Genomic DNA, 23,877 nt, shown 5'->3' with positions numbered 1-23,877 from the left:
AAGGATGAAGACATATTTCATCTAAGTTTTGGCTTATCATGAAAGAAATAGTGTGATTGGTAGAAGATGTTGCATCTAATTTTGCAAGAAAAGAGAAATATGCGAAGATGTTCCATAAACATGAAATATACATTTAAGATAAGGTTCTACTACTTACTAACAAAACACTAGACACAAGAGTTGTTGTTCAGACTTGGTATATAAACATTCAATCATCTTCTTCGTCGGTGACAAACTTTCCCGTTCCCGGGTTAATTGCAGCAACGAAGAAGAACACTATGTTGAACAACAAAAGGGGTTCGAGTTCGCCAATAGGGACTCCAGTCTCAATGTTCAACTGTGCAAGAGCTCCTTTTCCGGTTATAATTTCTCCAATTAAAGAGAAAGCAATTCCAAGTTGAGCCAATCTTCCAACAAACAGTTCATTGGCCTTGGTGAATCCGAATAAAGGACCTGTTCGTTCACATATAATCATATATATATATATATATATATATGGATGTATTCATAGAGTGAGAATAAAAGTGTATTGAAAAGTGGTGACATTACCTTCTCCGAGTCCAAGAGCAGCCCTGAAGCCCTTGCCGGGGGCTATTACTGGACCGGGGGGAGGGACGTCGTCCACGAACCGGCCACGGTCTCCCAAGGCACCAATAGCTCCAAGAAGGGTGAAAAGGATGAAGAAAAGAAGAAGAGGCTCTGCCTCATAGATTGGAATCCCAGTTTCCAAGTTTAGTTGTTGAAGGATTCCTTTCCCAGTTATAGCCTCTCCCAATAGGGAAGCCTGCATCACATCCAATTTCTACTTTCATACACACTATAAACATTCGACAATCCATTCTGATATCATGATAGAATTTCATAGGATAATTCATCTAAAACCTATAGTAATTTCAATTTTCTTTTTACGCCAATGTGATATATTTTTCTTTCATTTGTCAACATTCTCAAAATGAGCATAGCAAATATGTACAACTAGATGCAAAGAGAGAAGAAACTCACAGCGAATCCAATCATAGCAACACGACCAACAAAGAGCTCATTTTGCTTAGTGAAACCAATTCCACCAGATGTCCCAAAAATCCCATCTTCAACCTTAGTCTTCTCCTTCACCACTACCTGCAAAAAAAAAACCATCAAATCAAAATAACCCAACAAAAAAAAAAGAACAAGAAAAAGAATAAAGTGAGAAAAAACCTTCTTAGCAGGAGCAGCTTTGGCTTTGGATTTGAAGAGAGCAACAGTAGTAGTAGAGGAGGAGAGAGGAGAAGTATTAATCCTGGGAGAGAGGATAATCTCTGAAAATGACTGAGGTTTAAGCCTTTGGATCAGCAATGGCTGCTCACCTTTCAACAAAGGATTTGCAGTGAGCAGCATTGTTTGAGCCATGATACTAAAAATGTGTGTGAATGAGTTGTCTGTGGATTTTTTATTGCAAGAATGGTTAAGGTTTGTTTGGATTATTTATTGCACAAAATCTAGTTAGGATTTGTGAATCACACAAATGGGTGGTGATGTGGATAGGGTATGAGAAAGAGTGATGGTGGTTAAGGTATCCACGATTCCAACTTCAAATCAAACTTAGCCAGTTTGTTGGTGAGAGAGAGAGAAGTTTGTATCAGCGATCAAGTATATTTATTCTCTAGTTCACTGATGAACCGGAATGATCTAGAAAACACTAGATGAAATTTCAATTTAGAATGCTAGCATTTATTTACTTAGGTTGATATCACTATATTTTATCAGAATTTCAAATAATTAAGTTATACTACTGTGTTAAAATACCATACTGGTTGATATTTAACTTTATACTGTCCCGTTCTTTAAAAATATGAAGTTTTTTCATTTTGTCTGTTTCTTAAAAATGCAACTCTAATTTTTAAAACTTTTTAACTACATATTACTGCATTAATTTGTTTACTACGTATATCATTGGCATGAATTTAACCAACGAACAATATTAATTAATTAACAAATATTAGATATCTTAATTATAAAGAAAATAACCAATTAAAAAGTAGTTATGTTATTCATAGTTTTACATTAAGGTGAGTTCAATATTAATTTCATTAGTTGCACAAGTTAATATTTTGTTAAGCGAGAATCAAATTTTGACTTAAATTTAATTAGTGCTAGAAATGAAGAGAGGAAAATTGTTTCGAACTAAAATATTTTCACAGACAAAAATAAAATTGGTTAAAAAAACGCTGAAATTATAATTGATAGTTTTCATATAACCACAGCTACCGTTTATTTCCACTTATCCTCGTCTTTACCTCCATCATCACCAACTCTATGAACATGAAAACAGCCAGGAAGAATAGACATTAGAAGGATGAACACACTGCACTTTATACACCAAACACAGAATTTTTTAGCTTTTCATTTCTTCATATGATGATGTGATTTACAAGAGAGTACAGTCACATTACAGCAGGAACACATTCTTCGACACTGATACTGAAAGAATTAACAAATGTATATTATTCCTGATGATTATTGTTATGATCCTTCTGAACCCTGATCTCTTTTCTGTAAGCATTGAAGAGATCGATACCAAGGAGAACATTTAGCAAATTCATTCCTGCCATTCCGGAGAGAGCAAGTGGGAGCTCCACGCCCTTATCGAACTTGGAAGCATCTATGACCAGCTTGACTGTGATAAGAATGTGAGACACGCATCTTGCAAAAACAAATGTCAACCAATTGAAAACCCATTCAGCCTTCACAATCTTGCTCCCAGCATTACGGATACCAGCCATACGGCGAATTTTCCGAACATGCAAAAAGACTGAATGTAGCTGCATTGAGGAAGCACTACAGCATCAGGAACACCACCAAGATAAGGATACATTTGTCATCATTTCTTCATTGTCATATTTGTGATATTAAGAGTTATTCCGATGCATTACCCTAGCTTTAGATAACCAGCTATAATATGCAGAACAGAGCAAAGCAATTACAAACATGCTCTTTCAACCTTCTCTGACATGCCAAAAGTAAATTCATGTCACTCTGATAGTATAATATATTAACAAAAAGACAAATACATGCAAACACATAAGCATCTAGTACGATAATAATGCTATCGTCCATTACTATGACTAGTTTCACTGCATCATTTCACCAATTGAATACCTCAAGAATATAACCCAGTTTCATAACTCCATGAAGTCTCTCAACTTCCAATGTTAAAGATGGATTATAAATGACGAAAAAGTGCAACTTGTGATCAAAACGCAAGAGCATGTGATACGTGCATTAGACCAACACAATCACACATAGTTTTTTACCTCACATATGAGAGTTAGGATAAGATAGTTGATGGTGATATTCCGATACAATGCCAGCGTGAAGCAAACTAGGAGCACTAAGTGATGCACTAGGATTGCGGGGATCCAACCACTGTACAACCGATAGAGCAGCATATCCAACTGATCATATGCAAAGTAACCGCACGAAAAACACAGAGCTTGATATGCCCATCGCCAAGTATCCTCAACCAATTGTGAGTGTTCAAACATCTTATCTACACCAATCTCCATTGACTGATTCAGCAAGATCAGTACCACTGCAACCAACATGAAAACTCAGTTTCAGAAACAACCAAACAGGATTTTTGCTCACTGCAACTCTAGAAAAAAAGCATTTTTTTGGTAATTGCAACAATAATGTGAGCTAGAGCGCAAAACCTTTAGCCTCGGGCATTACCACTAGTCCCAACACACACATCCACAAACATTTCTGGCTTCCGAAATAGCATGATAAATCATTGGAAACCAGAAAATTCTAAACGTGGATAACTAAAATTGTATACAATTAGTTCACAAATTTTCACAATAAGCGCAAAGTTCTTATAATTTTGAACTTCACTTGTATAACTTAGAAAGTATATAAATCCCTAATTGGAGGTGTCGAATTGAGTAGCTGACCAGAGGCGGAGGTGATGGATGAATGGAGGAGGGAAACGCACGTGTTGACGAAGAGCGGGTCGCGTGAGACGAAGTTCCGAATAACGGCGTTGGCGAGCTGGAAAAAAGCGAAGCCGAAGATGATAGGAAGTAGCTCCGAGCGCTGATTGAAGAGGATTTCGAAGAAAACTGAGACGCTCCACATCACCAGGGTAGCCATGAAAAACGCTCCGGCCTCGCTCCCTTTCCGACTCCTGTTCGCACCGCCTTCCCTCGCCATATTAGGTTTGCCGGTGGTGGAGTAGAATGGTACGCAGAGGCGAATAAATGCAGCTATGGACCAGAAGAAGATGCAACTAATGATATGATTAATTGATAAAAATAATTTAAAATATTGATTGCAATTTAGTAGTACTATCTAAGCGTGCACAAACCGAACCGGCCAGGCAGTTAACTGCCGGTTCGGGCTCGCCGGTTCATGAACCGGAACCGACGGTTTGAACCGTCCGGCGGGTTGCCGGTTCCAACCGGCCGGTTTAGGGTCGAAGTAATGTTGAACAGTGAACCGGCGGTTCAAAACTAGCGGTTCGCCGATTTGAACCGCCGGTTCAACCGAATTTTTAAAAAAAAATTATTTATAAAAACTGATTTTTATATTTAAAAATAATTTTTACAAATAAATGAATACAAGAAATTCATAATAGCCCATATATATTTGATAGGCTTGTGAATTTATGAAACCATTCTTGGTTGTTTCTCTTTTATAGAGACATCCTTGAATGTTTTATGTTTTTCTTGGTTGTTTGTCTCCTTGAATGTTTTATGTTTTTCTTGGTTGTTTCTCTTTTATAGAGACATCCTTGAATGTTTTATGTTTCACTTTCGATGTGGGACAAAATCATTTTTGGTTGTTTCTCTTTTATAGAGACATTCTTGAATATTTTATGTTTCACTTTCGATGTGAGACAAAATATGTTGAAGTATTTTCTTTTATAATTACATGTTTAGAGCATTCATTCATCTTTTTCCAATGTGGGATACAAAACTTTCTTTTGACTTCTACTTTTCTTCATGTTTTGTATGATATATATAAACAAAATTATTATTCAAATATATTCTTGATTGATAAAAATAAAGAATTATTGAGAAATATGATTTGTATATAGAAAATATTTATTTGTATAATAATTATTTTTAGGTTTATACAATTTGTATAAGAATTATTCTTTCAATGTGTATAATATTATTTATTAGTTAACATATACATAAATTTATAAACATAAGCAAATCATTAATGATAAAAAACTAATGAATAATAGTTTATGTAATAATATTTGTTGTTAAATTATAATAATAGAAAATAGAGTATTAATATAGACGAAGAATGATGGACGATCTATTATAAACTTACAAATAATGACTTTTATCTCACATTGAAAGAAAGAGTAACACATCCAAGAATTTGTAACTATAAAAGAGAATAATGCAATACACTCTCTTCCAAATTGGAAGAGAGTGTATTGGACTTGAGCATTTAAATTGGAAGAGAGTGTATTGGATTATTCGTTTTTATAGTTACACATTCTTGGATGTGTTACTCTTTCTTTCAATGTGGGATAAAAGTCATTATTTGTAAGTTTATAATAGATCGTCCATCATTCTTCGTCTATATTAATACTCTATTTTCTATTATTATAATTTAACAACAAATATTATTACATAAACTATTATTCATTAGTTTTTTATCATTAATGATTTGCTTATGTTTATAAATTTATGTATATGTTAACTAATAAATAATATTATACACATTGAAAGAATAATTCTTATACAAATTGTATAAACCTAAAAATAATTATTATACAAATAAATATTTTCTATATACAAATCATATTTTTCAATAATTCTTTATTTTTATCAATCAAGAATATATTTGAATAATAATTTTGTTTATATATTATACAAAACATGAAGAAAAGTAGAAGACAAAAGAAAATTTTGTATCCCACATTGGAAAAAGATGAATGAATGCTCTAAACATGTAGTTATAAAAGAAAATTCTTCAACATATTTTGTTTCACATCGAAAGTGAAACATAAAACATTCAAGGATGTCTCTATAAAAGAGAAACAACCAAGAATGATTTTATCCCACATCGAAAGTGAAACATAAAACATTCAAGGATGTCTCTATAAAAGAGAAACAACTAAGAATGACTTTGTCCCACATCAAAAGTGAAACATAAAACATTCAAGGATGTCTCTATAAAAGAGAAACAACCAAGAATGGTTTCATAAATTCGCAAGCCCATCAAATATATATGGGCTATTATGAATTTCTTGTATTCATTTATTTATAAAAATTGTTTTTAAAATAAAAATTAATTTTTATAAATAAATAAATTTTTTTAAATTTCGGTTTAACCGCCGGTTCATGAACCGGAACCGGCGGTTCAGGCAAAAAACCGGCGGTTTTGAACCGCCTCGTGAACCGGCGGTTTTTTGAACCGGAACTAGAACCGCCGGGACCCTTGGCGGGCCGGTTCCGGTTCATGCATATGATGAACCGTGAACCGACGGTTCATGAATCGGAATCGGAACCGGCGATTCGCAACCGTTGTGCATGCCTAGTACTATCACTTGCCAATCATTTTTCCCTTTCTTCCTCTTATTTTCTCTCTATTTTCGTGTGTGGAAGATTCTCTGAAAACACGCCCATCAAAACCCCCCAAATTGCAGTTGAGCGCAACACCACTTTGGTCAACTGGCTATATCCATAAGTATAACTCCACTCGGTCGAATGGAACTCTCTGACTTGGAGACTTGATTATTCACTCTGGTCGAGTGGATTCTTGCCACAATTCTATTCGATCGAGTGGAACTCTCTGACCGCTTCCAAAGTTCGTCATTGGCTCCTGATTACGTTCCAATCCCATTTTATGTCTCGTTCCGTGCTCTATGATATAAATATAGTGTTATATTGAGTCTAAATATATATAGCACCAATTAAGTTTGATGGGATAAAAATAAATAAATATTTGTTTCGCATCACATATATTATTAGATGGAGTATTTTTTCATATAAAAATTCAATTTCTTGCTAACATATTTGTAAATTTTCAGAGTGAAATACATAATTTTCTCGAGAAAATTATTATAAAAAAGTAACAGTTCTGGAAATTCAAGAGCAATATAATCCTTATTTATGAGACAAGCTGCAATAACCTAAGCCAATGTACTTACTAATCGGCCCAAGTTACACAGAACAAGATTTTGATCCTACACGTTACAGCAATTATTTATAGATGCACTCTGTATAGCTCTAATTGATGTTACAACAAATCTAGGTGATGTAATAACAGCTTGTGGTAATAATGTGATAAGAAGGGAGCTCTGCTTAAGCTGGTTTCCAAACTGCAAGCAGGTCTTGGAATATCTCCACCACAAGCTCCCTATCAGCCTTTCTGAAGAAATCGTTCATCTCTTCCCTAACGTCGTATATCTTCCCAAAATCGAGCAAATACGTGAGACACCCTTTCTTCAGTTTGTCAAGCTGGTAGAGCCACGCCTCCTGCAGCCTCTCGAGGACGTTCCCCAAGTTGATGTCTTCGAGAAGACTCTCCTCGCATGATTCCTTCAAGTCCGCGATGTCGTACTTGTTGGCAGCACCCAGCAGTGCGAGGCGGTGCTTCCAGAAGTCCTCCTGGTTTATAGTTCCGTAGATGTAGCTGAGGAGGGCAGTGCACGACTCGGATGTCATATCTTCAATTTCGATAGTTGAAGACTCTTTCTCCCTGAGGTCATGAAGGAACATGCTGTGGAAGACGGGGGAGCTCGCGGAGAGCATCGCCCTGTGGGCGTGTAGCTTCCCGTCTGCTGTGTTGATGGTGATGTCGGCGAGAAGGGAGTCGTTGAGCATGCGGGAGAGGGATTTGAGAGTGCTCTGGGTTGCCAGATTCCGCACCGTTTCTTCACTAGGCCATATTGAGCTGCCTTCTCCACCCTGGGACTTGGAAGCAAATGAAGAATGAGAGTTGTGAACTAAATTCAGAAAAACAACAGATTCTGATGTAAAACATAGGTAAGAAATCTCACATTCAGTGGGCAGATCTTAAGGTCCAAGAACTCGACATCAATAACAAAACGACCTTGGATGTTTATATCGATGAGGCACGCAAAATCATCGCTTGTGCGAAGTAGTCTCTCATGAACTGCACATAAAGCACCAAAATCAACCAAACTTCATTTTGAATACAAAGCTGCAATCACTCCCAAATTGGGATACAGCTACTTATGAGAAGCATATCGCAATCACATATATAAGGCAAAGCTGCTTATAAACTCATATTAGTTGTTCACTTATGAAGGTAAACATAACAAACAAAATGGATTGCAAGGAAAAACACATTGTTAATAAGACAAAATTCGTTCAGAAACAAAATACCAACCCATCTCCATCAAAAGTCCTGATTTTTGTTCTCACAAGAATTGAACAGAATTGAGAACCTTGATCATCTCCGTCAATGTTGTCTAAACCAAAAAGCCGAAACTTCCGAGGCAGTTTTTATATAACAGAATGGGATCAACAGTTTGAGATCCACTATATTGTAATCCAAGAAGTCCAGTTTTGAGTAAATTTTGATGAATTGGATTTCAAATTCTTACCACAAATCATACTAGAAAAAATAAATATCCAATAACTAATAGCATAAACATACTATAAACACATGAATATCGAAGTAGAAACACAAACCAGGGGAGATATAGAGTCGACGGGCGGCGTTGGCGACACGGACGACGAAGCGAGCAATAGGCGGCTGATCCTTGGCAACACGAGACGGTTCGGGGAAGAGGCGGACGTAGATGGCGCGGCTCTTCTCCACTGATAAATGCCTGGAGATTTCAACGAAACAATACTGAATACAGCAGCATATTACATAGCTCGAGGAGTAGAGAAAACGAACAATTACCAGTTCCATATGCCTATTTTAAAGGGATCGGATCTTCTGTAAGGAACGGTAGGGCCGAAGCTCTCGATTTTCCACTGCGCGAGTCGTGCTATAGTTTCTACCTTGGTATCCACCATTTCAGATTTAGGGATTTTGACTTGGATCAAACCGCTACCCTATTTTTAAACCGGTTTGGGGATCTACCGTGAATTAAGAATTCTAGAGTTAACTTAACCTCAAACATTAACGCGAAAGTGATCGATTGCTAACTCACTCTTTAGTTGCTAAGACCATAGAATTTTAAAAATCTAGTGGTCTAAAATTTGCCACGTGTAATTTTTATTTTTATTAATTCAATAAAAGAAATAAAAAAAATAAAAAAATTAGGTTTTTGAATGAAAATGTTAATATAGTGTTTTGAAAATATCAATACAATGCTCTGAGAATATCAACACATTACTTGTGTCAACACATTGCTTATGTCAACACATTTTTTTAAGAATGACATTCTACATGTATTATATTGACATATTTTATATATAATATGTTGACATTTGTTGTTGCTGTACGAAAAAATTGAATTTTTTTTCAAATTTTGACATCGGAACATATGCAAGTGAAATATCGTTACAATCCTTATGAAATTATCTTTAATTTGATATATGTTGTGCAAAAAAATGATTTAAATCGAGAAAGTTATATGCGTTTTAAAGTTATGTGATATTTTTCAAAAGTTAGTTACAACTAATTTTTAGTAAATTGACCTTAATACCCTTGTTGACGTTTTTTGTTGATCGTATTGACGTTTCGGGGCTGATGATCTCGGCCATTGATTTAAATATCTAAGGGCTATTATTTAATTGTAGTTAGCAATTAAGTATCGAGTTAGCAATATAACACTTTCAAACATTAATTAATTAATTAATCTAATACTCTTCTTGTTGTTGATGTAGTCAATCAATTTGTGAGTTTTTAAAACTATATAGATATAGAGATATTTTTATGACTAGCTCATATGATCTGGGATTAACTAATAGGGAGTATCTCTGTTCTCCTGTTTAACAACAAATCAAGTAGTTTGCGAGCTCCAATAGTAATTTCATTTGAGACTCAACTTACTAGTATTTGCCGAGCAAGAATGTGTTCAGTGATGATCGATAATATTTTACTTGGAAGTTACCAAGAAGATAAATCACAACATAATTTTCCTTCAATCAATACCTTAGAGGTTAAAATCCTGCGGCTATTTATTGATCATCTTTTTTACTTATAACAACGTTATCTTGCTCGGGCATATGGCGTGAAAAAATTGTAGGAAGTTTGAGGAGAACGTAGCTAGTACACACGGCTCGGTAAATTAAGTTTAAAGCCGTCGACATTGCTATAATATCATCCCCGTTCTATATTTTTTAGAGTAAACTCAAAAAATGAATAGGCACCACATGTTAACAGATCTGTTGTTGAGCCACTCGACACCAAGATGGGAAACAAGGAAGTGAACATCATTAAGAGAGTTCGGGATGAAGTATTACATTCAGTTACACCATTTGGATTTAATCATCTTTCAGTTACATAATTTGTAAGGTTGATTACTTCTCTTTGTAGTATATATATATTGTGTTCTCTCTGTAATCTTATCATTCCATTAATACATTTGAATACATCTTTCTCAGAATATATCTACTTTCCAGTTTCAACTACAATGTTGAATAGCTTTCTATTTATCATGTTTGATGCCTATAGCAATGTCCATGAACCAAGAATGTAGTTATCTTCTTTATCATACTCTATCATAATTGTAAAAATTATTATTAGTACCTCTATATTGCATACCCAATTCCATCTTAGTCGTGATGCACTGTCATATACTCCCTCCGTTCCTCTGTAGCTGAGTCGTATTCCTTTTATGGTTGTCCCACTGTAGCTAGCTGAATCATTTTCTATTTTGGCAAAAAAATAACTTTCTTTTCTCCTACTTTACTCTCTCTTACTTTTCTTTTTTGATCTCACTATCTTTTTCTTTCCTACTTTATTCTTCATTTATTTAACTCACTTTTAACACAATTTCTTAAATCTCGTGCCGAAAAGAAACGCCTTTACTATAGAGGGACGGGGGAGTATATCACGTATTCATCCATAAATTTCCAAAAGTTTGTCCTATGATACTACTCTCTTTCTAGCCTTTTGGGGGCCATCTCTCTTCCATTGATAAGAAAATTAGTGACTGTCTCAGTCTTCTTTACAAAATCATCTTAGACTAAAGATGCCGCCTATTATTTTGTCGGCATTCAGTCCGGGGCTCTCTCTACTTGGGTGATGATGAATTATCAAACAAACTAATTAACGCTAAAATTGACATATTTAACTTATCAGTTAGAATCGTTTACAACAATGATTATGATAGGGAGTAATATATTACTGCTACTAGTGTAGTTATCCCATCGGACGAAATGAATTAGTGACCAGAGGATTTATGTAAAACTCAGCCAATGCCGACGATCGAAACAAACAGAAAACAAAAGCAAGAAACGACAATGCACAACGTTTACGTGGTTCGATCAAATTGATCTACATCCACGGGAGAACTCGAGTAACTTTGTATTGATGAAGAAAAAACGAGAATTACAGATACAAGATAGCTAGATCTCTACACATTCAAAGCTGCATCTATACATGTTGAATCAACTAAAACTCAGTAGATGAATCAACTAACCGACGCAATGAAATCGATGAACGAACTATGTCAATCGATCTTCAAGATCAACACTCCTCAATTCTCCTTCTTGATCGAGGGTTTCTACCAGCTCTCTCCTTCAATTGATTTCAATTTCTGATGTGTGTGTTTTTCTCTATCTCACGCATGTGGTGTGTATATGCTTATATACTCACACCATAACAAACTCATACGAGCTGTGATCCCATGCACCCGCGCTCACATGCACCTCCAAGAGTAACTAACTTAACCGTCGTTCCTCCTTGATGTTGTGAGACCCATTTTGCTAACAACTCTCCACCTTGTTTCCAACATCAACACCTACCGTCATAATCCTCCAAGACCCCATCTCTTTCATCTCCTCAGAATGTTCACCAACTCCAAGCAATAGGCAAACTTGGAAGCTGGTATCACTTTGGTCAGAGCATCGGCTGGATTGTGCTTGATCCCTATCTTCTTTACTTCTATCATCCATTTCCCAACTTCATCTCGGATGAAATGCAGCCGCACATCTATGTGCTTGCTTCTATCATGAAACGTCTGATGTTTAGATAGGCAGATAGCACTACTACTGTCACAATTCACAACAACCTTTTTCTGCTTTACACCAAAGTCTTCCATAATTCCTCTAAGACAGAAGCTTTCTTTCACAACATCCGTTAGCGCAATATACTAGGCTTTAGTTGTAGATAGTGCCACTACAGACTGCAGATTTGACTTCCAAGTAACAGCTGATCCAAACATAGTGAAGATATACCCGGTTTGTGACTTCCTATTGTCTCTGTTGGAGGCATAATCTGAATCACAGAATCCTTCAAGGCTATCTTTAGTTTGATCTTCAAAACCCTTGTACATAATTCCATACTCAGAACTTCCCCTTAAGTACCTCAACATCCACTTGAGAGCCTGCCAATGAACCTTGCCCGGATTGCTCATGTATCTGTTTGTGAGGCTTACTGCATGAGCAAGATCATGCCTTGTACATATCATAACGTACATCACACTTCCAATGATATTGGCATATGGTATGTTCTTCATCTGATTCTGCTCCTCCTCAGATTTTGGTCCCTGGTTTGCAGATAACTGAAACTGTTGCCCCAATGGTGTTCAAACAATTCTGGATTCATCCATTTGGTATTTCTTATGATATCAATGCCTAAGATTCTCTTAGCTTCTCCCAAATCCTTCATTTCAAATCTACATTTGAGATCATTCTTCACGTTCTATATTTCATTGATATCTGATCCGATGACTAACATATCATCCACGTACAAGAGCAAGAAAGCTACTGATTTTCCATCCCTTTTCTTTATGTACACATTACTATCATACTTGGAACTTTTAAATCCAATTTTCTTCATATGTTGATCAAATTGCAGGTTCTACTGTCTGCTAGATTGCTTGAGACCATAGATGCTTCTTTTTAGCAAACAAACTTTATCTTCATCTCCTGGCCTTACAAACCCCTCTGGCTGTTCCATGAATATGCTCTCTTCAAGCTCACCATGCAAGAAAGCTGTTTTTATATCCAATTGATGCAGTTCCCAGTTGTTCTTTGCAACCAATGCCATGAGCATTCTTATGGAGCTGTGCTTTACAACCGGAGAGAATATCTCATGATAATCAATTCCTTCTCTCTGATTATATCCCTTAGCCACTAATCTGGCTTTATATCTTATTCTATCTCCTTCAGATGCTTCTATCTTCTTCTTAAAGATCCATTTGCATCCTATTAACTCCTGCAGCTTCTTCTTGGTAACCAGAATCCAAGTTTATTTCAGCAATGACTCAATCTCCTCTTCCATAGCTTTAACCCACTTATCCTTTTCTCTGGATTTAATTGCTTCCTTATATGTCCCAGGCTCAGTGGACTCAACTTCCTCAGGTGCACAAAATGCATAATATACCAGACTTGCATTGTTATATCGTGCTGGTTTACTAACATCCTTCCTTCTTTCTCTGTCCCGTGCCAACATATAATCTTGAAGATTAGTGTCAGTAGAGCCTCCACCTTCACTTGTAACTCCACCTTCATCATCACTGACTTCATGATTCTGGTCTTCATCTTCAGATGATTCTGCCTGATCAGCAAGCTTCTGATTTTCATTCCTTTCCAGAAGCTCCACCTTAACTTGAGCATCTGAGCTCACAGGCTTCTTGTTTCCTTCAGCTTCTTTGTAAGGCATTTCAGTTTCTCTGAATATCACATCTCTACTGATCACCACTCTCTGATTTCCAGACTCCAGAGACCACAACCTATCTCCCTTAACTCCTCTTTGATATCCCAGCAGCAGACATTTGAGGGCCCTTGGTTGAAGCTTCCCTTGCTTAATGTGTGAGTATGCTCTGCATCCAAAAGGCCTCAGCATTGTGTAATTTCCATGATGGCCATACCATCTAAAATCTGGAGTCTCATTATTTATAGCTGCGGTTGGGCATTTGTTCATCAGAGTAACTGCAGTAGATGCTGCTTCTCCCCAGAACTTGGGAGGCATTCCAGAAGATATAAGCATGCATCTAACTCTCTCAAGTATAGTTCTATTTGCTCTTTTAGCCACACCATTTTGTTGAGGATTGTTGGGGACGGTTACGTGCCTTTTTTATCCCTTTCAATTTACAGAAATCTTCAAACTGATGTGAAAGAAACTCCAACCCATTATCTGTCCTTAAGCACTTCAAACTTGATCCCTTCTCAACCTCAACTTCCTTGCACCATTCTCTGAATTTGTAAAGAGCGTCTGATTTCTCTTTCATGATGTACAACCAGATTTTTGCTGGAATAATCATCCACTATGGATAGAAAATATCTGCAGCCTCCCAGTGATATGGTTTGAGAAGGCCCCCATATATCACTATGTGCATAATCAAGGACTGATTGTGAAGTGTGCTTGCCAGGTGGATACACCAGCTTCTTACTTTTACCAAGCACACACACCTCACATTCTCTGGAGACCATCTTGCTGTCAGCTTCTACGACTCCAGTTTTGATAAGGCGATTCACTCCATCCATGGATACATGCCCTAATCTGAGATGCCAAATATCTCCATCCAATTTTTTGACCATGTTGAGCTCACCAGAAATAACCTCAGCTTCAAGATAATAATGGTTGTTGAATCTCTTGGCTACCATCACCACCTCAGGTCCTTTGAAAACCTTCATCAGACCACCGGATGAGAGAAAAGAATACCCCTTTCTTTCAAGAGCTCCAAGAGAAACCAGGTTCCTTTTAATCTCAGGAATATATCTTACTTCTGTGAGGATTTTTGCAGAGCCATCCTTCATCTTTAGCTTCACATTTCCCATGCCCTTGACTCTGCAAATTTGGTTGTTGCCAAGAAGTACAGAGCCAGTTGAGTGCTGCATGTTTTGAAACCACTCAAGCTTCGGGCACATGTGAAAACTACATGCACTATCCATAATCCACTGCTAACTGATATCAGCATCTCCAATATTCAAAGCATGAGCAGTTTCAATATCTTGAGTGACATCTGCTGTGTTATGCCCTTCTGCCTCTTCCTCTTTCTTTTTCTTCCAAGAATAACAGTTCTTCTTTAAATGCCCCGGCTTCTTGCAATGGTGACAAGATCTAGTCTCCTTCTCTTCCTTCTTATCACCTTTGCCTTTCTTGTTCCATTTCTTCTTGGAACTTTTCTTGTTAGTGCCTTTCACAATCAATGCTTCACCAGCTTGATCTACTGGCTTACTAGTAGAGATCTTTTGAAATTCCTTGGCTTTCAATGCAGTGAGAACCTCCTCATATGTCAGTGAAGAATCTCTTCCATACAAAATTGCATCCTTGAGTAGAACAAAACTTTTAGGGAGGGCATTCAATAACATGATTGCCTTATCTTCATCCTTTAGTTCCCCATCAACAGACTCAAGATCATCTACTGCCTTCACGAAGTCGTCCAGCTGATCCATGATCCCTTTTCCTTTCAGATATCGAACGATCCTCAAGGCGGCTTCCATGTGGTCAGCTTGTGGTTGATGCATTCCCACGCCATAATAGCGCTATGCGCTCTCTCCATCATATCTATCTTCTTGATCAGCTCCTTATCGTCAGGATCACCAGCCTTATCTTGCCGACTCATATTTCATCGCTTCCCAAAGACCTTGCTGTATGAGCATGGCCTTCATCTTCACCTTCCATAACCCAAAGTCATTCTTCTAGGTGAACCTCTCGAAATAAAACCGTGCGCCAGCCATCGGCGTCGCCCTTTCCCACAGACGACGCCAATTTGTAAAACTCAGCCAATGCCGATGATCGAAACAAACAGAAAACCAAAGCAAGAAACGAGCTGCAGAGGCCTCCCACTTGCTATTGTGGTGATTTCCGGACTTCTTGTACTCGACCCGACGAAATATGGGTGGAAGACAATCACTACAAATGTGAATTCCGTCATCTCTAAGAACGATGAGCAGTTTGATAAGATACTATCTCTGAGCTATGCGCACTTGCCTCATCATCTGAAGCCATGTTTCCTGTACATGGCATGTTTCCTCGAATACTATGAGATGCGCACCTCAAAAGTCATCAAGCTATGGGTCGCTGAAGGATTTCTAAAACCAAAGCGCTCCAAGAGCTTGGAACAAACAGCGGAAGAGTATCTTGAAGATCACGTCAAAAGAAGTATAGTTCTTGTCACTGAGAGGAAGTCTAACGGCGGAATCAAAAGTTTTAGCATCCATGATCTCCTAAGGGAGATGTGCATCAGAAAAGCCCGCCAAGAGAATTTTGTTCTGCAGTTTGGCGGGCTTACACATGCACAAACGAAGATTCCATTCCCACACCGCGTGAGTGTCATCCATTCCAACCTAGATTCCCTCCAAGGCTACACCGTCCGAACTATAATATGTTTGGAGAATAGCCAGAGGGGAAGAAAATGCTCTGTACGATATTTTCGACTGCTGAGGATTCTTGATTTGATCAATGCTTATGAATGCTTCCACAAGAATGATAACTCATATCTCTATTCTCTACCGGATGAGCTTTTTGAGCTGTTCCATTTGAGATACTTTGCTTTCGACTACGCCTTCAAGATTCCGGAGGTCATATCTAACCTTCAGAATCTCCAGACACTGATAATTGGTCCGAGGAAATACAAGGGAAATTTTGTGGAGATATGGAGAATGCCGCAGCAGCTGCCCGCTGAGATTTGGGGCATGCCGCAGTTAAGGAAGCTCGTGTTCTGTTCCGGTCTTCGGCTATTTCAAAAGGGAGCGACGTTGGCTTTGCAAAATCTGCAAACGCTTTCGCTAGCAGTAAATTTCAGCTGCAGACCGGAGATTCTGCAGATGATTCCGAATTTGAAGAAACTAAGCCTTTATTACACTCAGGGGGAGTATCTCCACGCAGAGATTAGAAATGAAGAGTAGTCTCATGTTTACAGTGTAACGTATGTGGAGCAGCTGAAAAACATTGGCTGCCTGAAATTGTTGGAGAATCTGAAGCTGAAGATGCACCAAAGTTTACCTTATCCTGCAGAGTTGACTCTGCGCGCTCTGCCTCTGACTTTGAAGAAGTTGACTTTGAGCGGTCTGAATCTTCCATGGAGACACATGAAGATTGTGGATTCGTTGCCTAACCTCCAAGTGCTTAAGCTGAGGGACTTCGCATGCAATGGCACGAAATGGGAGACGAGTGAAGGTGGATTCTGTGAGCTGAGGTTTTTGCTGATTAGCCAAACCAATTTGAAGGTTTTGGTTACGGAGAGTAGTCATTTTCCTAGGCTCAATTGCTTGGTGCTTCTTCGATGTCCGAATCTCTTAACGATGGTGATCGAGAGAGGTAGGATATTGCATAATGGTGAAAAGAGGTTTAGAGAAGACGAATTGTATTTTTCTTGTATATTCAATGATTTACAAAGCCCCTCAATATATAGGGAAGTCTTCTCCCTATCTATGGTAAATACCATAAATTGTAATCAATCTATTCTAATCAATCACTGATTTTCTGCAATCTTCTCTATTTGTGGGAATATCCCTTGTTATATGTTTTGACACCCCCCTCAAGTTGAGAAACGGTATCTCCGATGCTCAACTTGCCCAAAATCTCCTTGAAAGCTTTCGGATGAACTGCTTTGGTCAAGATGTCTGCTAGTTGTTCTTCTGACCGTACAAACGGGAAATCAATGCTACCTGCCTCGAGGTTTTCTTTGATGAAGTATCGGTCAACTTCCACATGTTTAGTTCTGTCGTGCTGCACCGGATTCTTTGAGATACTGATTGCTGCCTTATTGTCACAGAATAACTGACTTTTTCGCGTAGGTGGGTAGCCAATTTCCGTTACAGCCTCCTTAACCACATGATTTCCATAAGTCCACTCTTGATTCCTTTGAACTTGGCTTCAGCACTAGACAAGGCCACCACCTTCTGTTTTTTGCTTCTCCAAGTGACAAGGTTGCCTCCAACAAAGGTAAAATAGCCTCCGGTAGACTTCCTATCGACGGGATTGCTTGCCCAATCCGCATCGGTGTACCTGTCGATTTCTAGAGTTTCTCTTTTAGCTAGGAACACTCCATAGCCCACCGTGCCTTTCAGATATCGAACGATCCTCAAGGCGGCTTCCATGTGGTCAGCTTGTGGTTGATGCATGAACTGACTAACTATGCCAACTGCATACGTAATGTCTGGCCGAGTGTGGGATAAATAGATTAGCTTCCCTACTAGTCGCTGATACCGTTCGCGATCTGCAAGTACAGCTCCTTCTTCTATCTTTAAGCCGTGGTTCTGGATCATGGGAGTTTCTGCCGGCTTGCACTCCAATAGGCCTGTCTCTGCCAATAAATCTAGGACATACTTCTTTTGCCTTAGAAATATTCCGTGTTTAGATCTCAACACTTCAATTCCAATGAAGTACTTCAATGCTCCTAGATCTTTCATTTCAAATTCCTTGAACAAATTCTCTCGCAGGCTTTGAATTTCCTCACTATCATCCCCCGTGATGATCATGTCGTCCACGTAGATAATTAGACAAGTAATCTTGTCTCCCCTTTTATTCGTGAAGAGTGTGTGATCCGACTGACTCTGTTTGAACCCTTGTTTGGCCATTGCCTGGCAAAATCTTCAAACCAGACTCTTGGAGATTGCTTTAGCCCGTATAGTATCTTTCTTAGACGACATACTTGGCCTTTTCCGAATTCTGCTGAACAACCTGGTGGCACTTCCATATAGACTTCCTTATTTTCTTCTAATTCCCCATGGAGATAGGAAAGGCTTTTCTCGATCGAACCATCTGCTCTTCTTTTAATGGTGAAAATCTATCTGCATCCAACTGACTTCTTCCCATTAGGTAAGGTGCACTTCTCCCATGTTTCATTTTTGATAAGAACATCTATCTCTTTCTTCATAGCTTCTCTCCAGTGCCTGTGTGAGGGATTTCCTCTTCTTCGTACAGAGCTGCTTCGAATGCTCGGACCATTTCTGATAATTGTCCCTGTATGGTATTCGCCACAACATATCTGCCCCTTTTTCCCTTCCAGTCTGGTGAGTATCTTCGAGGTGGGACTCCTCTTGTACTTCTTGGATGTAGCTCATATGATTGTTCCGTCTCTCCATCACCGCCATTAGTTTCACATTCGACTCCATTGTTCCTATCAACATTAGTATTCTTTGAAGATATACTATCATCAATATTCGAATTATGTACCTCAGGAATCGAAGTCGGGGTTGATCGTTGGTCGATGTCACTTTGCACCTCGTTCTGTATTACCGGCTGTGACGGCCCGGCGGTGCCGTTAACCTCCTATGTTGGACCAACATCTGTGACAGGACTTAGCTGTGACTCTCCCCCAGAATGGTTTTCCCTTGGAACAATGTTAGGTATGGGTGTAGGCAGCTAATTTAGTAGGTCACTATTCGGATGATTATCTGATGTTTGTGTCTCCCCCTGACTACTAGATTGGTTGTAGAAGTACTCTCCTTCCACAAAGTCACAGTTCATGGTTGGGCTAGAACAGATGCTGATGCACCTTGGCCATTTTTTTGCACCTTTTTCCTTTTTCTATCATTTAACAACAAACGTGTCAAAAGTACCAAATGTATAACATATGCAATTTAATAACATAATTTGCATGATTAACATTTAAAACGAACCAAATCTAGTTATTAAAAACATGCAAAATCCGTGTTTGTCAGTATCCCAGTCAAGTTCTTTTTCTCTGACATCAGCTTTGGCCTAATCATCAAGTAACATCACGGGAAGTGGGGTATTTATAGGAGAAAAATTAGAAGAAATTAAAAATAAAAATAAAAATTCAAATTTCAAAATCAGTCGGTTTACCGCTTGAACCGCCGGTTCAGTCCACGGTTTCTGACCGAAAATCGGCGATTTCTGACAGATTTTGCAAGCCTAAGCCTGAACCCTACGTCTGCCACCTGAAAAGCTACCAGAACCGGCGGAAACCGGCGGTTCAATCGTCGGTTTCTGACGGCAAACCGTCGGTTTTCTGCAAACCAGCAAATCTGAAAAGCCTATAGCCTACACCGAAACCCTAATTTTGAACCGTTGAACCGGCGGTTCCGGTTTCTGAAAATCTTGAACCTGATCCGAATCGTGTAAACCGCCGACCCGTCTCACGGTTCGAACCGCCGCTACTGGTTCCAGTTCCGATTTGTGACGCCGGTTCGGTTCGGTTTATGCATGCCTACTCTCATACTCATAGCCTATAAGTTTGATTTATTTTGGGAATTAAAAGTATTCATAATATATACTCCCTCCGTCCTACCGAAGATAACTCATTTTCCTTTTTCATCCATTCCAACCAAGATGGCCCCTTCTCTTATTTAGGAAATAATTAAAATACTCAATTATATTTTGTCTTTCTTACTTTATTCATCTCTCCTACTTTTAAACACCCAACAACCTTTTCACTCCCTTACTTTTTGCATATCTCCTACTTTTAAACACTCAACAACCCTTTTATCTCTCTTTCTGTATTCATCTTTCATACTTTTAAGTACCCAACAACGTTCTCTCTTCCTTTTTTAACACTTTAATATTAGCATGCATAAAATCCCGTGTCGTCCCAGGAAGAGGTCATCTTCCCTACGACGGAGGGAGTACTTTACACGTACATCATTTGAAGTCCAGTATTAATTCTTAAATGTACCAAAATGTGGGTTACACTTACCCAAAATAGGAAAAAAAGGAGATTTTAAAATTGCAAATATATATATCAAAATGGTAAAATGACATTGTAAAGACGAACGGAGCAAGACTTGTGTGTTTTCAAGATAGAGATGGATTTGATGAACACATCAAGATGTTGATAAGGAGTGAAAGGCGGGTGGATCGTATCCTCTCGACAATCTGTCGGCATAAAAAGCATAACGAACAACCATGAAAACAGAAAATAGATATATAAACTGAAATGAACAACGATAATCATGTTCGAGGCTAATCCTCAAACGAGGGCATGCGGTAAAGATACCGTCCTTAAAATCTAAATTCAATACTTCCTGCCTCTCTTAAACCTCAAGGAACCTATATATCTAAGGAAATAAAGCTAATAAAGATGTAACCACCCATAACTCCCCATTAACTACAAATAACTACCTACTACTTTAATCATCAAGCAAGAAGCAACTGTAACAGATGTTAATACAAAACATTGCTCAAAATTGAATGTTACAAAATATTAAACCACTATTTACATTTACATCAATGCTAGTGTCCCAGACTCTGAAAACTCAAACAAATAACAAGACTCACCCAAGAAGACAAAACCATGCCACCAAATAGCTTCAAAGGTATGCCTAGCCTGTTACGAAACGGACTCGGACCATGCTATCTCCATACATATCATCCAGATAACTTAACATCGTTTTAGCTGACTCTATTAGGCAGGCATTGCAGTCATCGACCTCAATGAGCTCAAGCGTCGTAATGTCCCCAACACCCTCAGGAATCTCCTCTAGACTCCAACAATGATAAAGCACCAGGGATTTCAGCCTTGGAAAGTGACTACTTTCAGTTATCCAATTCTCAAAATGTGACTGGTCGATCAGCAGAAATTCAAGCTGGGAAAACCCTCCATCAGTTGTTTTCCATGTTTCTCCAATGCAAGCGTCGTCTCTTAGTTTAAGCACTTGAAGATTGGGCAACGAGCTCACTATTTTGAAATCCTCCCAAGGAAGTCCCACACCACTCAAAGTAAGATTTTTCAGTGTCTTTGGAAAATCAGGGCCAAGCCTCGGCTTTTCCTTATGAAAATTGCATATCTCAATCTTCAAATTTTCAAGTGTTTGAAGAGTTTCAAGATTTTGGAGTTCATAGTCTTTCTCGTATGTTTTTTCATCATCTCCCTTATACAAGATCCCCAGTTTTTTCAGGTTTGGGATCTTCTCGAGGATCTCCTCCGAACAAACAAAATTTACTGGTTTAAATAGTGTTTGCAGATTCTCTAGTGCAATTGTCGCTCCTTGTTCACTTGGAAAGACACAAGAAGCAATCAGGATATGCCTTAACTGTGGCAACCTCCAAATTTCCACCGGCAACTCAACATGCTTAAGATGGTTGTCCGAAGCTATGATCAAAGTTTGAAGATTCCGAAGATTGGATATGGCTGCAGGAATACTAAAGGGATAGTCTAAAGCAAGATATCTCAGATGAAACAGCTCAAACAAATGGTCAGGCAAAGAATTAGACAAGCTATCACTCTTGTGGAAGTATTCTTGAGCATCTATCAAATCCAGTATCCTAAGCAGTCTACAATTATCAAAAGTGCATTCTTTACCGCGTTGCCTGTCACATAAACATATCACAGTATGTATGGCCGAGCCATATAGGAAATCCAGATCAGAATTAGTAACACTCACACGGCGCAGAATCTTGGCGCCTTGATCAAGAGAGCCGCGAACGTGTAGGAAAAAGTTGTACTCTTGCGCTTTTCTTATGCACATCTCCCTCATCAAATCATGGAGGCCGAACCTCTTGATCCTCCCATCAGGCCTCCTCTTGGCAGCGGATACAAGATTTCTCTTGACGAGATCCTCAAGATAGTCCTCTGCAATCTCTTCGAGGCTTTTATTAGATCCACTCTGCTTCAAAAAGCCCTCAGCTACCCACAGTTTGATGAGCTTTGAGACAGGCATCTCATAATCTTGTGGAAAGCTTCCCAGATACAGGAAAAGAGGCCTCAAATGATGAGGCAAGTGCGTGTAACTCAGCGAGAGTATCTTATCGAACTGGCTATCGTTTTCGGAGATAGCAGACTTGACATCTTGAGCAACTTTCTCCCAAGCAGCAACTGTTTTCTGATCAACAGCAAGCAGCCCTGAAATGACCACAATAGCAAGCGGAAGGCCGTTGCAAGAAGCTGCAACCGCGCTCCCGATAGGTTCCAATTCAGAAGGGCAAGGCTTGTCCCCGAAAATCCTGTTTCGAAGCAGCTCCCAGCTGGAGATTTCGTTCAACAACTGCATATGATGGATCCAGCCACCATAAGAGGCAATGCTGGTAGCCAAATCTAATAGCCTTGTGGTGAATATGATTCGGCTTTTGTTGCCGTTTTGGGGAAACATCCTCTTTAACTTATACCAAGCCTCCACACTCCATACATCATCCAACACAATCAAGTAACGCCTCCCAAATAATTTTCTAAACACATCATCAATTTCGATTTTGGCATTCGACAATCCAATGGAGGCTCCGAGGCTCGAGACGATTTGGTCGAGATTGTAGTGCTGTGAGACCCTAACCCAGCCTGTAACATCAAAATACGCCTTGATCAAGCCGTCTTCATACGTGTATTTGGCTAGTGTAGTTTTGCCGATCCCTGGCATGCCGACGATGGGGACGAATTCCAAATTAGATGCGTCGCGAAGAAGCTTTTCCTTTACTTCGATTGACTCCTTGTCGAAACCAACCACGACTTCCTTGTGGCGTTCCCTGACTTCTTTCACGATCGATTCAACCTCCTTTGTTACTTTTTCCAGATCGGGGAAATCGTAGCGGAGGTTTTCGTGATTCTGGTTTGCTTGTTTGAGCTTGGATTTTGAAGAATCGCGGATCTTCTCTGACCATACTATTTCGACGACGTCTTCTGCTTTGTATGCGAGGTCTCTGATTCTGTGTTCCAAACTGCTTGGTGTCTTTGGAAAATCTGGAAGAACTGCTTGCAGGAAGGAGGCATTTTTGTGGATTGATTTGATTTGATTTCTGAATGGAGTGGGGATGGAGGTTTGATGATAATTGAGGATGAGATTGATGGTTTGTGCTAGTGAAACGAGTGCTGCGAAGGCCATTTCTGATCTTGGAGGGAGAAACGATGTGCAGAACTAGAAGCAGATCGAAGTAGCTATG

At 38.8% G+C, this 23,877-nt stretch overlaps 5 protein-coding genes across 6 annotated transcripts; 1 reads left to right on the top strand and 4 right to left on the bottom strand.

The window, feature by feature from the left end:
* Nucleotides 1–98: 98 nt before the first annotated feature.
* On the bottom strand, nt 99–1,522 carry LOC121754921 (photosystem II 22 kDa protein, chloroplastic-like). Its single transcript, XM_042150208.1, has 4 exons — nt 1,198–1,522; nt 1,003–1,119; nt 550–784; nt 99–453 (listed from the first exon to the last, which is right to left on the bottom strand). The coding sequence occupies exons 1-4, from the start codon at nt 1,387–1,389 to the stop codon at nt 209–211; spliced, it is 789 nt and encodes a 262-aa protein (XP_042006142.1). The 5' UTR covers nt 1,390–1,522; the 3' UTR covers nt 99–208.
* An 828-nt stretch (nt 1,523–2,350) lies between these two features.
* Nucleotides 2,351–4,260, bottom strand: LOC121753767 (TLC domain-containing protein 2). Its single transcript, XM_042149014.1, has 3 exons — nt 3,933–4,260; nt 3,294–3,571; nt 2,351–2,801 (listed from the first exon to the last, which is right to left on the bottom strand). The coding sequence occupies exons 1-3, from the start codon at nt 4,189–4,191 to the stop codon at nt 2,484–2,486; spliced, it is 855 nt and encodes a 284-aa protein (XP_042004948.1). The 5' UTR covers nt 4,192–4,260; the 3' UTR covers nt 2,351–2,483.
* A 2,830-nt stretch (nt 4,261–7,090) lies between these two features.
* LOC121756469 (BTB/POZ domain-containing protein At1g21780-like) lies at nt 7,091–9,033 on the bottom strand. 2 transcript variants are annotated; one of them, XM_042152021.1, is made up of 4 exons: nt 8,881–9,033; nt 8,664–8,803; nt 8,006–8,121; nt 7,091–7,919 (listed from the first exon to the last, which is right to left on the bottom strand). In XM_042152021.1, the coding sequence occupies exons 1-4, from the start codon at nt 8,994–8,996 to the stop codon at nt 7,308–7,310; spliced, it is 984 nt and encodes a 327-aa protein (XP_042007955.1). In that variant the 5' UTR covers nt 8,997–9,033; the 3' UTR covers nt 7,091–7,307. The 2 variants fall into 2 exon arrangements, with proteins under 2 accessions (XP_042007955.1, XP_042007956.1); XM_042152022.1 differs by having other exon boundaries at nt 7,091–7,913.
* A 6,794-nt stretch (nt 9,034–15,827) lies between these two features.
* Nucleotides 15,828–16,949, top strand: LOC121754639 (probable disease resistance protein RXW24L). The gene has a single exon (XM_042149964.1). It carries the CDS (start codon nt 15,828–15,830, stop codon nt 16,947–16,949), a length of 1,122 nt encoding a protein of 373 aa, XP_042005898.1.
* Nucleotides 16,950–21,151: 4,202 nt separating this feature from the next.
* On the bottom strand, nt 21,152–23,877 carry LOC121754056 (putative late blight resistance protein homolog R1A-10). Its single transcript, XM_042149385.1, has one exon. The coding sequence runs from the start codon at nt 23,817–23,819 to the stop codon at nt 21,330–21,332; it is 2,490 nt and encodes an 829-aa protein (XP_042005319.1). The 5' UTR covers nt 23,820–23,877; the 3' UTR covers nt 21,152–21,329.

The sequence above is a fragment of the Salvia splendens genome, chromosome 11, assembly GCF_004379255.2.
Source record: "Salvia splendens isolate huo1 chromosome 11, SspV2, whole genome shotgun sequence".
NCBI classification, from domain to species: Eukaryota; Viridiplantae; Streptophyta; class Magnoliopsida; order Lamiales; family Lamiaceae; genus Salvia; species Salvia splendens.
The sequence above is the reverse complement of the archived record's forward strand: the minus strand, read 5'-3'. Positions and strand labels throughout refer to the sequence as shown.